General features: G+C 39.7%; 1 protein-coding gene across 1 annotated transcript in view; it reads right to left on the reverse strand.

Annotated features, from left to right (window-relative positions):
* Positions 1-14,325, reverse strand: part of ulk2 (unc-51 like autophagy activating kinase 2) — a 37,927-nt gene that overhangs the window by 21,053 nt on the left and 2,549 nt on the right. Inside the window, exons 2-4 of the mRNA XM_037123998.1 lie at positions 11,025-11,117; positions 10,772-10,813; positions 313-345 (exon numbers count right to left, since the gene is read on the reverse strand). Coding sequence (XP_036979893.1) covers positions 313-345; positions 10,772-10,813; positions 11,025-11,117 — 168 coding nt within the window. The remainder of the gene's footprint in view (positions 1-312; positions 346-10,771; positions 10,814-11,024; positions 11,118-14,325) is intronic.

The raw sequence follows: 14,325 nt of genomic DNA on the forward strand, positions 1-14,325 counted from the left end.
AAACATAAGACATGCTGTGGAAGAAAACATGACAGGGAAAGACGAGAGAAGACTGACAGGGAACGACAGCAGTGAACCCTGCCAAAAAATGCTGACAGCCAGTGTTGGGAGTAAACCAATGAACACTTGGAGTACTTTTTTGTGGTAATGATATATTTATAATAATTTATGCCATCATTTACAGTAATTCTACTATAAATATAGTTAGTGTAAGGATTTTAGATTAAGAAACTACATCACCAACACGAGTGACAACACATGAGAAGAGTTCTGCATCATGTAATATCCAGACAGTCACGTTTCTGTACTTACCTCCATAACAAGGAAAACAGAGTTGGGTGTTTCCTAGAAGAGAGGAGACACAGAATCAGTTACAGAAGCTATTTATCCCGAAGCAGCTGTCAGCTCAGCACACAGCCATGAGAAAACAGCTACTGGAAAAAATCAGGAGCATGAGCACCGACTATCCAAGAGAGATTTTTACGAGTGTCTCTTTCCACCACATAAAAAAAATCATCAACACACGATAGTTGTTAAATCGGTAACCTGAATGGAGGGACATTTGGAGGCAAAATATAGAGACATTTTCCTCCAGTCAAAACACATATAATGTACATGAGTTACTGAAAGGTTCCTGTGTTCTTAAAAAAGCTCCTGAGATGCAAATGAGCCAACAACCCATTTATTTATAACTTTTGATAGTCTGACGCTCTTAATTAAATTGATACTGCCGCAGAAGGTGCTGCTTTACAAAAGTAATGTTATGTGATACCTGAAATATTTAGCTGATTAGTCAGTTAACTGAAAATCTGCTACCATATGATAAACAATAAAACCACAACATCTTCCCATGTTCTAGTTTGTCAAATAAAGAGGATTTGCTGCTTTTAACCTCCATATAATGACAGAACACTGAATACTATTGAATACTAATTTTATTGATTCATCCTTTGATTCCGGAATAATAATGTAACCATACGTATGGATTAACCAAGATAATCTATGGATAATTGATGAAAATTATTGTTGAAAGTTTGGGAGTAGTTTGGGAACCAGTTCTGTGACTACGCTCTTACAGAGCCATGAAGATAAAGCATAATGCCAAAATATCTTATGTTTACACATCTTATATATAAGACATAAGACACATATAAATTGCATTATTGGTACTTATAACACACAATGCACATAGAACAAAGTACCTTGCTCATAGCAGGTAGTGGTTAACACAGACCAAGTTCTGTACTGCTTGAGCCTACCATAATGGCTGAGAAAAATACATATTTTGTTTGCTGAGAAATCTGCTTGTACATGGATGAATGGAATTAATCATATTGAGGTGAGATGGAAATCAAAGCCATTCGCATTTCAAGCTAGCAGAACACAACTAATCTGGTATTTTTCCAAGACCCTTAAATCATTCCACATATAAACAAATAACAGGTGACTGACCACAAGCTACATCACTGAGCAACCATGCAAGTCAACTGAAGCACAGTATGTACAAGCTAATGGACTTGTTTGGTTGGTTGGTAAGTAGCTCAGTCTTTTCCAATCCTACACAGTGTTTTCTCCAACTGGGGCAGGTGGTGGTGGGGGATGGGCCACCAGTATTCACTCTGACTGTATGTGTGTAAGAATATGTGTAGGGGTTAGGGGGGCTACGGGGGATTACATAATGAGGACGTATTCAACAGCACTGTCTGTAGAAGAGGGGGGATGGGAGAAAGTGTTGGGAGAGTCACCAAGGGGTCATAGGAGCAGGGTTGACTGTAACATCAGTAGGAGCATTTACACTGCCCTTTGAGAGAGGGGATCAAGTGCCAATATTCCATATCAGTCACAACAGAAAACATAAAGTCACACACAGATGTAGATGTTGGTGATTACTTGCCATTGTCACTCTCTTGTCACACTCTTACACAATCACACATCAGAGTGTCCACTAACCAACGTCAGAGAAAACTGATACCAGCCAGAGTACTTCTAAGAAAAGCTGTTGCCAAGAGAACATCTATTTTATTGAGTGTGTGTGTGTGTGTTTGCACTTTCACGTGTTGTTGTCTCTGGCAGCTGCAGTTGCCTCAGTTTGGTTTGTTGCCTAATTGCCGAGAAGTGAGATGAATTTCAAGAGGCAGGTGGTGATAGCAGAACATAGGGCAGCCATTGTTTGTGAGGACTTGGAGGAGGTAGCAGCTAACAGTTTTGAAAGGGGAAAAACCCTCACATTGTTTACAAGAGCAAATGTCTTCTAGAAAGTACTGTTCAAACATTAGCAGCATGTGAAATAAAAATCGGTGGACTTCAGACATTGATGGCTGGCTACCAGATGAGGGCTGGGCTGTAAAATGTTCCCTTCCAGCACAAAAAATTCCAAAACAAACCATGATATAAATAGTGCTTCTTTCATCATAACCTTGTCACACTTCTTGGAAGCTGTTTTGCAAGCAACCAAATCACAGGCTGGGCGGATGGATGAAAGGATTTTATTATCTCAGATATGAAAACTGACAACATAATACAGGCACTGACAACACACAAACACAAACATACTCCAGACTGCCAAGAGTTAGTGAGAGTCAAATCAACATTGGGTCTAGTTAGTTGTTTAGTTATTGCGTCAGAATCCAACTCCAGGAGGGCAGGGTTATGTAACAATATGGGGGATGGGATATGGCTAAACTGGAGAGGGTGGCGGTGGGGAGTGTGAGTGTGAGAGAGTGTGTGTATGTGTGTGTACACACACACACACCGGGGAGGGGGGAGGTTAAGCATTTGTGGAGAGCTGCCGTGCTTTTGTCACGCAAGCAACAAGCGTAATCCGAGGAATTCTGAGTAAACTGGTGTCATTTGGGAGTAAAGTCTATGCTTTGACATAACAGCAGCACACAATGATGGATGACTGTCAGTCCCAGCAGCAGAAAAACACTAATTATGTGATGAGGACAGAAGGTCAGGATGGCTTGTTGTGGGGAGGATGTTTGTTATTTTGCAAATGTATGATTTGTTATGACATAGATCTGGTGGGTATGGCCACACTTAGTGTGACTGATTAAGTCATGTATGGAAAGGAACATGACATCCCATTAAAGTGCACTTGCAGGCCACAAGTCAGGTCATTCAGTGAAAACCAACATAATATATTTTCACATGCAGCACCAGGGCAATGAATACAGAAATGTTAATGTTACCATTCCATATGCATTCAAAGCTTTGAGACCCAGAGTTGTTTTCTGGTCCTCAAGCAACTTCTGCCATGCAAGAGAGACATAAGCATACTAAAGATCATGTGAGTGTGTTTGCACATGCTTGTGTGGGGATCAAACATGGATAACCACCAAGTACATGTTCATACCAGATGACTGTGTGTGTGTGTGTGTGTGTGTGTGTGTGTGTGTGTGTGTGTGTGTGTGTGTGTGTGTGTGTGTGTGTGTGTGTGTGTGTGTGTGTGTGTGTGAGCAGTAACATTTTTTTTTCCTCTGAGCCCCTGTCTCAGCCAGTTAAATGTCTGGAAAGCAAAGTTCTGTAAAGGAATGTGGACAGACGCCACAGAAGTTCATACTCCAAGTTTTCTAGGAAAACTCACCGACCCCCCTGAATGTATCCAAGAACATGTGCTGCCCCTTTTCTCATCCTGCCCATTTCATGTCAGTCCTCAGTACCTTGTATAATCAGGACACACATAGGCTGGAGGCCTCTCTCCAGGCTAGAACACAATGTACCTTAGCAGTAACATCAACTCTTGTGGATATTGGCTCCACCGCTACACCCCCCTTCCTCTGTTTACACTGGCACAAAGTTTTGTCTCAGCAATGTATTCATTTTTTTTTGTTCGTGTTAATGCCAATGCAAATAAGTGATGGAGACTACATTACCTACAATGTGCCACCTCATTTAAAATTCACATGATAGGCTTAATTCTACAGCAATCCAAGCTGTAACTGTAAAGCACATGAATGTTAATTCTTGAACTTGAAAACAGTAGCTTCATAAAATAATTGGATCTATTCAAGATTCACTTACAAGTTTTACAAGGTTTTAACTGCATCTCACAGTCTTCCTCAGTCGAGGTCCACAATATAGTTGGATAATGTGAAAAAAAACTAGTAGATGGGCCATGAGTCAAGACTATTTTGTCAAAGGACCATTTCAACCTCCATGCTCATTAATTTATTTCAGATTATGCCGTCTACCTACTCTATGACAAGTTACATGCAACTTGAGTTTGCTAAGTTGTCAAAGAGCTGTTTATAGCCGAAATTGCTGTATAAAAGTTCTTTGTTTGTGTGGTATGGAGGACTTACAAACTTTTACGTTGTTATGCACCCCCGTTGTGTAATGAGTTTTAAAAAACTGCAATTGTTATCTTAACTAGGTAAAAAAACAAATAAAAACACTGAATTGTACAGTCGGGCTTCTCATAGTCTCTCTGTTACCACCTCACAAAAATCCAAACGACAAAGCTGCAGTGTGCAGAATGATCGTGAGAGAGAGAGCCACAGGGCCCTGACACAGGACACCTTATAATTAGAGCCATCTACTTCACACCACTGCAGCTTGCTTAACATTAACAGCTCCTTGAAGGAGGATGGGGAGCTGCTCAGCTGTGTGCTTAAGACTGTCATTAAAAGCAGCAAACGAGCAGAGCTCCTCCAAACTACACCAGGAATAAGGATTTGCAATCTGTCATGGGTGCACATGCTCCCACATCCAGCCCTGCAGTCTTTTGTCAATGCACAGCTTTTCTGTGAGGCAGGCAAGCAACTGGTACCTCTTTATCCAATCACAGCATGAGGTTTACTGCATTCACAACAGCTGACACAGGCTATACAAGTGTTTGTCTAAAATCTTTTGAATGCTTTAACCTTCTCGTCATATATTCTCCTGGACGCAATTTTAATTCAATTCAGTGACACATTTGTCTGATTAGTTTGACTTACATTTTACATCTAGCTCTGATCCCTGATGTTAAGTCATTGATCCTACATACACTGAAAATCTGCAGCGCTAATAAGTTCTGAGAAACAGCTGATGGTTTCCTTGTGTGCATTCAGCAAAGAACACAACAAGTGCTGAGGTAGAACTATGGGGTGTTAACGCATTATGTCACAATGTGATGCTGAGTGAATGAATACCTCCATTGTGAAGCTAAATCAAAAATACAAAAGAACATAAGCACTTCTACTGAGTGTTTTTTTAGTTTTCAGACCACTACAATGAAGTTTAGTCTATACGGTGCTAGTATACACAAGTACCAGGGGCAGAGTGAACAGAAACATAGTTAGTGTTGGTGTGAGCTTGTGAAGTTTATCATTTAGGATTGGATTTGAGGTTAAACAATACACTAGAGCTGAAAAGCTGCTCCATGACCCGATTCAAGTCCAACAAACACTGGGGAAAAAAAAGAAAAAACAAACAAATTACAACACCTAAAAATCAGCTTCATATACATTTTCAAAAATCTTTTATCTTTTGATATAAGTTTGGAAGACAAACCAGTTTCATGACGTCTTTTATTGCAATAATCCTACCAGAAAATTCAATGGTCATTTGGGTTGAACCCCCCCCTTTATACTGCCATCTGTCATACAGCATACTGCTACAACTGATGCTACAGCTACACTAATAGCTCTGTGATTGTGTGAGCGCTCACACAAATGCTAATTTCAGCATGCGAAACTGGTCTTGATGACAATGCTAACATGCAGATGTCAGTGCCATCATATGCTGTTTTTCCATTACATCTGACGGCCTGGCTCTACTTGGTTTGACTCAGTGCAGCTGGGATTTTGCATTTCCACCATAACTGGCCTACCACCTCATTTTATTACATCCTGAGCAGAACAGAATTATCTGCACCAAATCAAATGGAAATGAATCCAATAGTTGATAAGATAGTTAATTTAATTTAAATGTAAACCTCATGGTGCAGTGACGTGAGAGATCAGGACTTTGTTAGAACTGAGTGTCAGTGCAACCATGAACCTTACATGAACCTCTGTATCAGCAGCATCATGCTTATCAAAAGTTCTACCACTTTCAGCATTGTCACCCTTGATGAGGGTCCTATTCACTCAGTGACTTGCCATTTCCCAGCAGCTATCAGCAGGCCTATTAGTCACCAGCCATAGTGTATATTACAGACAGGCCAAGGGGCTGGGGGTTTATTTGTCATCATTATCAATATTATTATACGTAACCTGGATCATGCTAAAGGCGAGAACATCAGCAGACTTCTGGGAAATCTGGGTAAAAAAATTCAGCTTGTTTGCAGGTGTCAGATGCTATACCGTTTTAATCCTCAGCTCTTTCAATCACATCTTAGCATACATGTGTTTTTAACACAGATGGTGACTGTATTTGTGGTTTATCTGAGATTGTTTCAAGGCTGTCCAAATGTTTGACATCTTTAACAAAAGAAAAGTCTAAAAATACAAGTGAAGGTCTATGCTCTTTCTGATCAAATACAGAGGCTAGCCATGACTAGACAGTTGCACAAACCATCTCGGGTTACATTTCCTGTTCTGTTAGGTTAAACAAGTCATGTAGCACGTGGGTCTAACAACAACAACAGCTGATGAGGCTGGGAGGAAGCCAGTGGGGGATCTGAGAAGAAGCAAATGGAAAAAAGTGACCTAAATATACAAACTGAACAAGGAATGAAAACAATGAAATAAGGGAAAGAAAAGTGGCAGCTGCCTGTACGCCCTGGTTACCAAAAGGCTGCAACACACCAGACTCTATTGATAGTCACCAAGAGAGGAAATGCACACCATTACACTGGCAACCAACTGACAGACTAATACTGCAGGGGATGGAAGAAAGAAAAGCCAGCTGGCGAGAAAAAAAGGGACAGAGAGCCACACTGTGCATAAAGCTCTGCTAGACCAGCCCAGTGGATGTTACACATAACAGAGGCTGAGGTGACAGAGGGCAGGCAGACGACGCATAAACAAAGAGAGGAACAGCATAAACAGACCAGCTCAAACCACATAGTTGACAAAATGAGCTTTAAGGAACAGCAAACACAAAAAAAAATAAAACAGCAGCAGCATCTCAGTGTGTGTCTGATACATGGTGTTCCTTGCCTTAATGTTGTAGGACCAGCCAAATACCAGGTCCAGTATTGATTTCTGCTTATGGGTAATTTGTTCTGACGTAAAGTGATCTATTTAGGTGGAATGCTTCTTAAAGCATTTATAGCATCAAACCTGAGGTAAATAATCTACCTCTAGTTTCATAAATACCATAAATAACCAAATGGAATACAAATAGGCTACAAATAACACAACTCTGTACTGTATTTTGATGAATTAAATACTTCAACAACAACAGACCTACAGATCTTATGTTTGCTTTTCAACATGAGCTACTCTCTCAACACGGGAACAAACAGTGAGTCACAACTGATTGCACACGACTCCCCATAAATTTGTTACTGAAGGATGACACAAAAACTACTAAACGGATTTCCATGAAACGGATGGATGATGAGTCTCGGCCCAAAACAGACCCCATTAACTTCTGGTGTGGATCCGGATAAAGGGACAGATCCAAGGATCTTTTCTCACTTTCATTTTTCCACATTTTCAATAATGTCTTTGATGAGAGTGGTACTGTATCAATAATCTCATCCACAGTAAATCTATTGCCTTAATTCTGTTCCTTTAAACAGGTCATTATAGCAGGATGGTATAAACTATTAGGGCAATCACAATGAATTCTTACAATTTTATCATGACTTGCACCATCTAAATCCTTTCTGCTACTCTCAATACATAACAAATAATAATAAACAAACTTGTTTCACGTTTTTCATATTCTAGATTTTAATATCTTAAACATCAAATCAAAGAATGAAGACAGCTACCTCTGGAAGAGGTCATTACATCAGCAGGACTGATGGAGGGCTCAGGAAATTGGTGGAGGAGTGAAAAGTTGGATGGACAGCGGGAGGCTTACGTAAACACAGGAAGTATTGTTACTATGTGGGAAGTGCTTCATCATCCTTTCAACTGTTTCTGTCCACTCCCCAGTTCTACACATTTTATGTCCTCAATATGGGTCCACTCAAATATAGGGATTTTTACAGCCAATTCAGGCCAGAATAACAAACACTCATAGCTACTTCATCTGCTAGTCAGGACTTTTGTGACAGAAAATATAAAGAGAGCATCAGTTTGAAGAGAATGGATTTTCACAACACCACACAGTCTCAGCTATAATGTGTCCACACAGTGAGAAACAAAAAGGACATCCAATAACTAGCTGTTTACTGCTACTATTCAAAGAGTTCCTGTTCTCAACAAGGTGTATCTGGTAAACTGCAAACATCTGCTTAAGCTGTGTGGCTGCAAACCACTGCATAAAGCATCCAGAGCCTCTCACAACACCCACCAACAGTCAGGAACAAGCAGCTCATCGCTGTGTATAGAACATTACTAATGCACTACAACACTGTAAACTACAGGACCAGAGATAAATGCTCAGGATGGTAAGCTTTGAAAAATACAGATTAATATTTTGCCTCCAGCAACCGCTATTTATTCATTTTCAAAACACTTTTTTCATCCACCAGGGTCTGAGGGTAGAAGTGGTAGGAATGTGTGATATGGGAGCCAGAGAACAAAGGGGATTTGAACTGTGTTTGTGCTCATTTGACACATGAGCATGGGCCCTCAGATGGGCATCAACAGTGTACTGTACATGTGACAGTGTGCTGACAGTATGGCCTTTTTTCCATTGAATCATACTTCATACTTTCCACGGGCCCCAGTGTGGCCAGAAACACTGAAACTGGATTGTTTGGCTGATGTAGTCTTGTTAAATCTATTCTTAGAAACGCATGAAACTGCAGTTTCACATCCAGCTCTCTCTGTCTCAATGTGCATAAGAACCACGGCAAGGCGCTTCTGATGGATACCTGTTACAAGAAGCCATGTCGTGACAGGCAGATCGACTGACAATTATTGCAAAGCCCTGTGTGTCATCATGAGCACAGTGTCCCATACTCCAAAAGATTCTAAAGGCTAATTTACAACTTTTGTTGTTCTGTAGATGTCTGCAACAAACAGATGCTAGTCCTGCCCATTGTATTGTACATTTTAGTTTAATAATCAGGGCTGAGCTTTAGACAAATGTCTCTATTTCACTTTAACTTAACTTCTGAGAACTGCAAAGTTCCAGACACATTTACTAAAGCTTGTAATTGGTAATTGACTTAAAATTATTTTATAGCTGTTCAAATCATTACTTTCAGAGGTGGAATTATATTTATCCTGTGGTTATAATAACAAACTGCCAGTAAGTGAAGCAGATGATATCGTGTTACCTATTTTGTCTCTGCTGATGGCCTGGGATAAGGTAACATAGCTAATGTTAAGGTTTCACAGAACAAGTTGCTGCGCAGAATAGAGTGATTCAGATAGTGATGGGATGATCTGCTAGCTTTAGTTGGTAAGTATTCAAGTCCTGTTAGGTACATTGACTGTGCTGGAAAACAGTCAGCTATACTATTTACTGTCAATTGAGCTGTTGATGATCTGAACAGCAAAAAGGTGTAATATGGTCTACTTTTTAACTACCAGAATAGTATGGACTGGTGTTATCCTTTGCAATACATTTTGCTTACAGAAAAAACATATGGGAACATACGTTATCTACATTTACTGGGTAGAAGCCAACAGTTTAATTCTATGAAAAGAACAAATGCCAGTAGATTGGTTAAGAAGTCCTGCTTCACAAATGCATGAATGAAAAAAACAGGTGTTCTTTATATCCAAATATGTTTCATGAAACCAAAAAAGGGAGAGCATTCCACTCAGACTTCTAGTTTTGTAGAAGAAATTCCAACTGAGAATTCTGTTATTTACAGTATGAATTAGGTAACAAAAGAAACACTTTTCTCAGAGTTCTCAGAGGAAAATTAGGTCCCCAGACCAGTTTGAATCTAGTAATGTGGCAGGGTCCGCCACATATAAGCACAGTAAAACAGTATGAAATTATGTTGTCATTTCAGCCATAAAAACATTTAGTTTTAGTTTAGGCAGAAAACAAATAGGAAATAACATTAATGTAATAAAGATCTTTCTGATTTCAATGTCTTCTCTAAAACTAGATATGGTGCACCTTAACTAAACTAAAAGTTTTGGGTTTGTTTCACTCAGAAATATGTTTAGAAATCTTGCTAACGTCAGAGATTCTATCCTTAAATACACAGGGTGCGAATGCTTACAGCAAGGTTTGTCTTGATGTGACATTTTATGTTTTAGCGGGTCAACTGTCACAGTGGGGCATTCTAGCTCAAACTCTATATTGTCAGGCTTTTAGAAGATGGTGTGCTTGGACTGACTTTGCACAGACTACACAGCTCAACCCTGACAATAGGATTGATGGGATTGAACCACTGCGCTTGTACAACCCAGAATCAGCCAACTGTGTCAACAGAGAGACAGAGGGCAGCCTTACTCAGCAGCAAACTAAAACACTAGCCAATAGCAACATTGGTCCTCCTGACAGCCTTAAAAGACTTGTGGACGTAGATTGATCTGACTGAAGTTTTTCAACACTTACTCCATAGCTAGTGGAACTGATAAGGTCTCAGATGTATCAGTCTGCCTGTCACTAACTGACCCACAAAGCAAACAACACTCAATAGAGACAAAAAAACTAAAATGGTATTGAATACTAAATGTCTCTGGGTTACTTAATTCTTCACTAAGCTTGCTTACATCCATTTGATGCAGGAAAGATAAAAGAAAAATAAACTTACCTGAACATCATAAAGTGCCACTATGTTTTCATGCTGCAGCTCCTGAACAAAAACAGAACAGACAGCAGATGCATTAGCAGAAAGATTAGCCAGGCAATGGCACAGCAGCTGATTGATCACATTCACTGATATTTCTATCTGGGAAGTCAAGGCGCCTTCCTGTCAAGGGTACAGACTTAAACAAGGTCAATGTCAGATCATTCTTTAAGTACACTGAGGATGTAAGTGAGAGGCTACTAAGTGTCATGCTCACCTTCAGGATTTTGATTTCCTTGCCGAGAAGGATCTGAGACTTGGACAGGTTCTTCTTATTAATGCTCTTGATGGCCACCTCCCAATCTGTCTTCTGTGGAGCACAGAGAGCAGGATGGAAAGAACTTTAACTCAGCTTTAACAACTCAGTCTCTATATCGCTATAAAAAACACACTAGTGTCGAAGACAAATGATTGTATGTATGTACGTACGTACGTACGTACGTATGTATGTACGTACGTACGTACGTACGTATGTATGTACGTACGTACGTATGTATGTATGTTCCTCCTTAACTATTCTTGTAAAGAGATTCAGATTGGCAGAAACCTGTTTTGATTCAGTAAACCTTATAAACATATATTTTGAACTGATTACTGCTTAAGCTTGAAAATTCCTACACTTTTCAGCTTGACCTTAAACAATCACCAAATGGGCTGCATGAACTTGATGCTGTCTGTAGATACAGTTAGGAACTGCTTTCCCTGAAGATGCTGCTTGGTTGAGGTGGGAGTGGACACTGGCTGTCTCAGTTCGTGAGATGCATTTAGCAGGAAACAGCCCACAGTTACACCCTTTAAGAAGTTGCTTTGTTAAATATAACATTGGAGGAACTGTGACCAAAGACAGTTTGGCATTTCTGCTTGAAATAACTCTGATTACTTTTCTGTCAATTAACTCACCAATTTAAATCATATATCATGACTGGATGCTGTCCTCAGTCATAGTATAATCTGTGTCTTGTCAAGTAAACTGAAAAGAAAAATTATCATCTCTGACTTGGATCTCTCCTTGTCTTTATTTTTGGTGAAGATTATTTGACCTTCCTAATCCCAACCTGCAAAAGCCACCACGATAAAGTCAGAAACGTAATAATCTAAATGACAGTTCTCATGGCATAAACCCAATGATCTGTTGATCTGCACAAATCCAGATCTGACAGCTGAACAATAACACAGAAGTCACTGAAAGAAAAAGTACAATGTGAAATTGTGACCTTCAAATCAAATTACAGATCTGATGAATCATGACACATAATATCAATAAACATCTTCTGTCACTGTTCACTGACATGTAGGGCTCTAGTATCATCTTTTGTGACTTGAATAATGACATTTTTATCAGAGCATCATAAGATATATTTTGTTGTTCAAAACAATACGCAACTAAAACAAACAAAATGAGCCACTCAGGGTTTTGTTTTAGACGTTTGTTGATGTGTAACATTTATTCTATGTATGATTTTGCATGCATTCACCTGCCATGATTCACTTTAGATGATATACACACACACAGGAAAAACATACATGTTCATGTCTTTAATTTTTAAAACAATGTGACATGTGCGCACAAATCTATGTTGGTGTGTGTGCTAAAAGCCAAGCCTGCTGGCCTAAATTACATTGTCAGCATCACTGTGTGAGAGTCAGCTAGAAGGGCAGAGGAAATTTCATCCGTCCCAATAACACCAGGTCACTTGGGTTTCTGACAGTTAGGCCAGCCTATTGCGCTGAATGACATGGTGAATGACGAAGCACTCAGATGACAACTAGAATGGAAGCTAGCCTACTTACACTAAAAGCTACGTGAGGGGAGAGGGACCCATTTTCTCCCCAGGCTGAGATAATGTTTCCAGTTGAGCTCCTGGAGCAGGTATAAAAAGACCTCTGGAGTTCACGTGAGCTCAGAGGCTCTCACGACATGTGCTACACACACTAACACCCAACTGAGGACACAGAAATAAACCCAGGAGATAGCCTGTCTATGCCTTTGGGAAAAACACACAGACAGTAGACCAACAAGAAACTAAGGAAGGAGTTACATGAATAAGAAGACATGCTTTCCAAATAAATCTAGGTTAAAAGGAGATGTTCTTGTTCTGCTGGTGCACTCTGCCTAAAGCCTGGCATGGAATCCAGCACAGGAGTGACATGAGTCCGTCTGTGTGTGTGTGTTTATAATACACTGCCAACTGAGCTGCATCCATCCCCAGCTCAGTGACAGCCTGCCCAGCCAAGTGTGACTGAGCTGCTGACACTACACCCATAGAAAAAAAAAGTGACCCTGCTGGCCCATCATGTAGGGCGAGGGAATGTGGATGGGGGGGGTGCAAACCAAAGTACTGGCTCTGTAGTGCACCATATAATGCACAGTTAAGCAGTGCAGTGTAAGCAGTTCTCTGCTCAGAGTCATGCTGCAAAGACAGAAGCAGGCTTTCATTTTCCACAATAATGACTGATCTCATTTATGAATCACAGCCGATTATAGAGGTGTGAGCAACATAGAGATTAGCATCAGCAAGAGCGCAACCAGACGCTGGCCGAAGGCGTTATGACTGACCATGGAAGAATGAGACTGACAGCAGAAGATAATGACAACAAAGGAGGGTCAACATACTTATATCTTATTCAGGTAGTCAAGGAGATTGACATTTTTAGTCAAGACAATTCTTAAAAATGTAAAATGTGCTTGTCTCAGTGCCTCTCTGCTTGGCTAAAACAGTAGCTATCATTAGTTTAGAAATGGTGTCCCCAACATAAACTAACAACCAGCTTCCAGCAAACCAGAGAAATTCCTTTAACAAAGAAAATTAAAATGGCATTAGTGCAGTGAAACAGTTACTTGAAATTATAAATTATCCTACTGCATCTTTTTCTGCATTATGTTATTCAAAATGAAAAAGTTTCAAGTCAGACAACGTATACACCAATACTGATACATGTGTGATGCGCCAGTCTTAGCTGACAACTTAAATACTTTTATTGATCTATAATTCTTAGAATATCGGAATATTCTGATAACATAAGACATGTTCACCTGTTTCAACAAAACTGTATTTGTTATGGGATAATCAAAGCTTGAAAATGAAATACTACAATGAAGCGGAGGCTATATAAAAGGAAAGAAAAACCTGAGGAGTTTGAGTAAATATGTAATTTTTTCCTTTGCAGACAGGAACCATACTTTTTCTTAATAACTTCACTGGTACTAATACATTTACTGAGTGCTTCGTATTGAGTGGGTGGCACTTATCATGGACAGAGGAGTGAGATTAACATATTCAATAGCAACACAACCATAACAGCTGCCTTTCTCTGTTTTACCTCATTGCAAAGTGAATATCTTTGGGTTTTAGACTGTCAAAATATACAATATGAAGCTTTTGTTGACATTTCTTCATCATTTTATGACAGTTAAGTTAGTTAGCTATGCAGTTAGTGAAGGATTGAATAATCTAAAATATAATCAGCTGATTATTCAACAGTGAACATTATCATTACTTTCAGTCTTAAAGCACAAT

The sequence above is a fragment of the Acanthopagrus latus genome, chromosome 2 (genome assembly GCF_904848185.1).
Source record: "Acanthopagrus latus isolate v.2019 chromosome 2, fAcaLat1.1, whole genome shotgun sequence".
Taxonomy (NCBI): Eukaryota; Metazoa; Chordata; class Actinopteri; order Spariformes; family Sparidae; genus Acanthopagrus; species Acanthopagrus latus.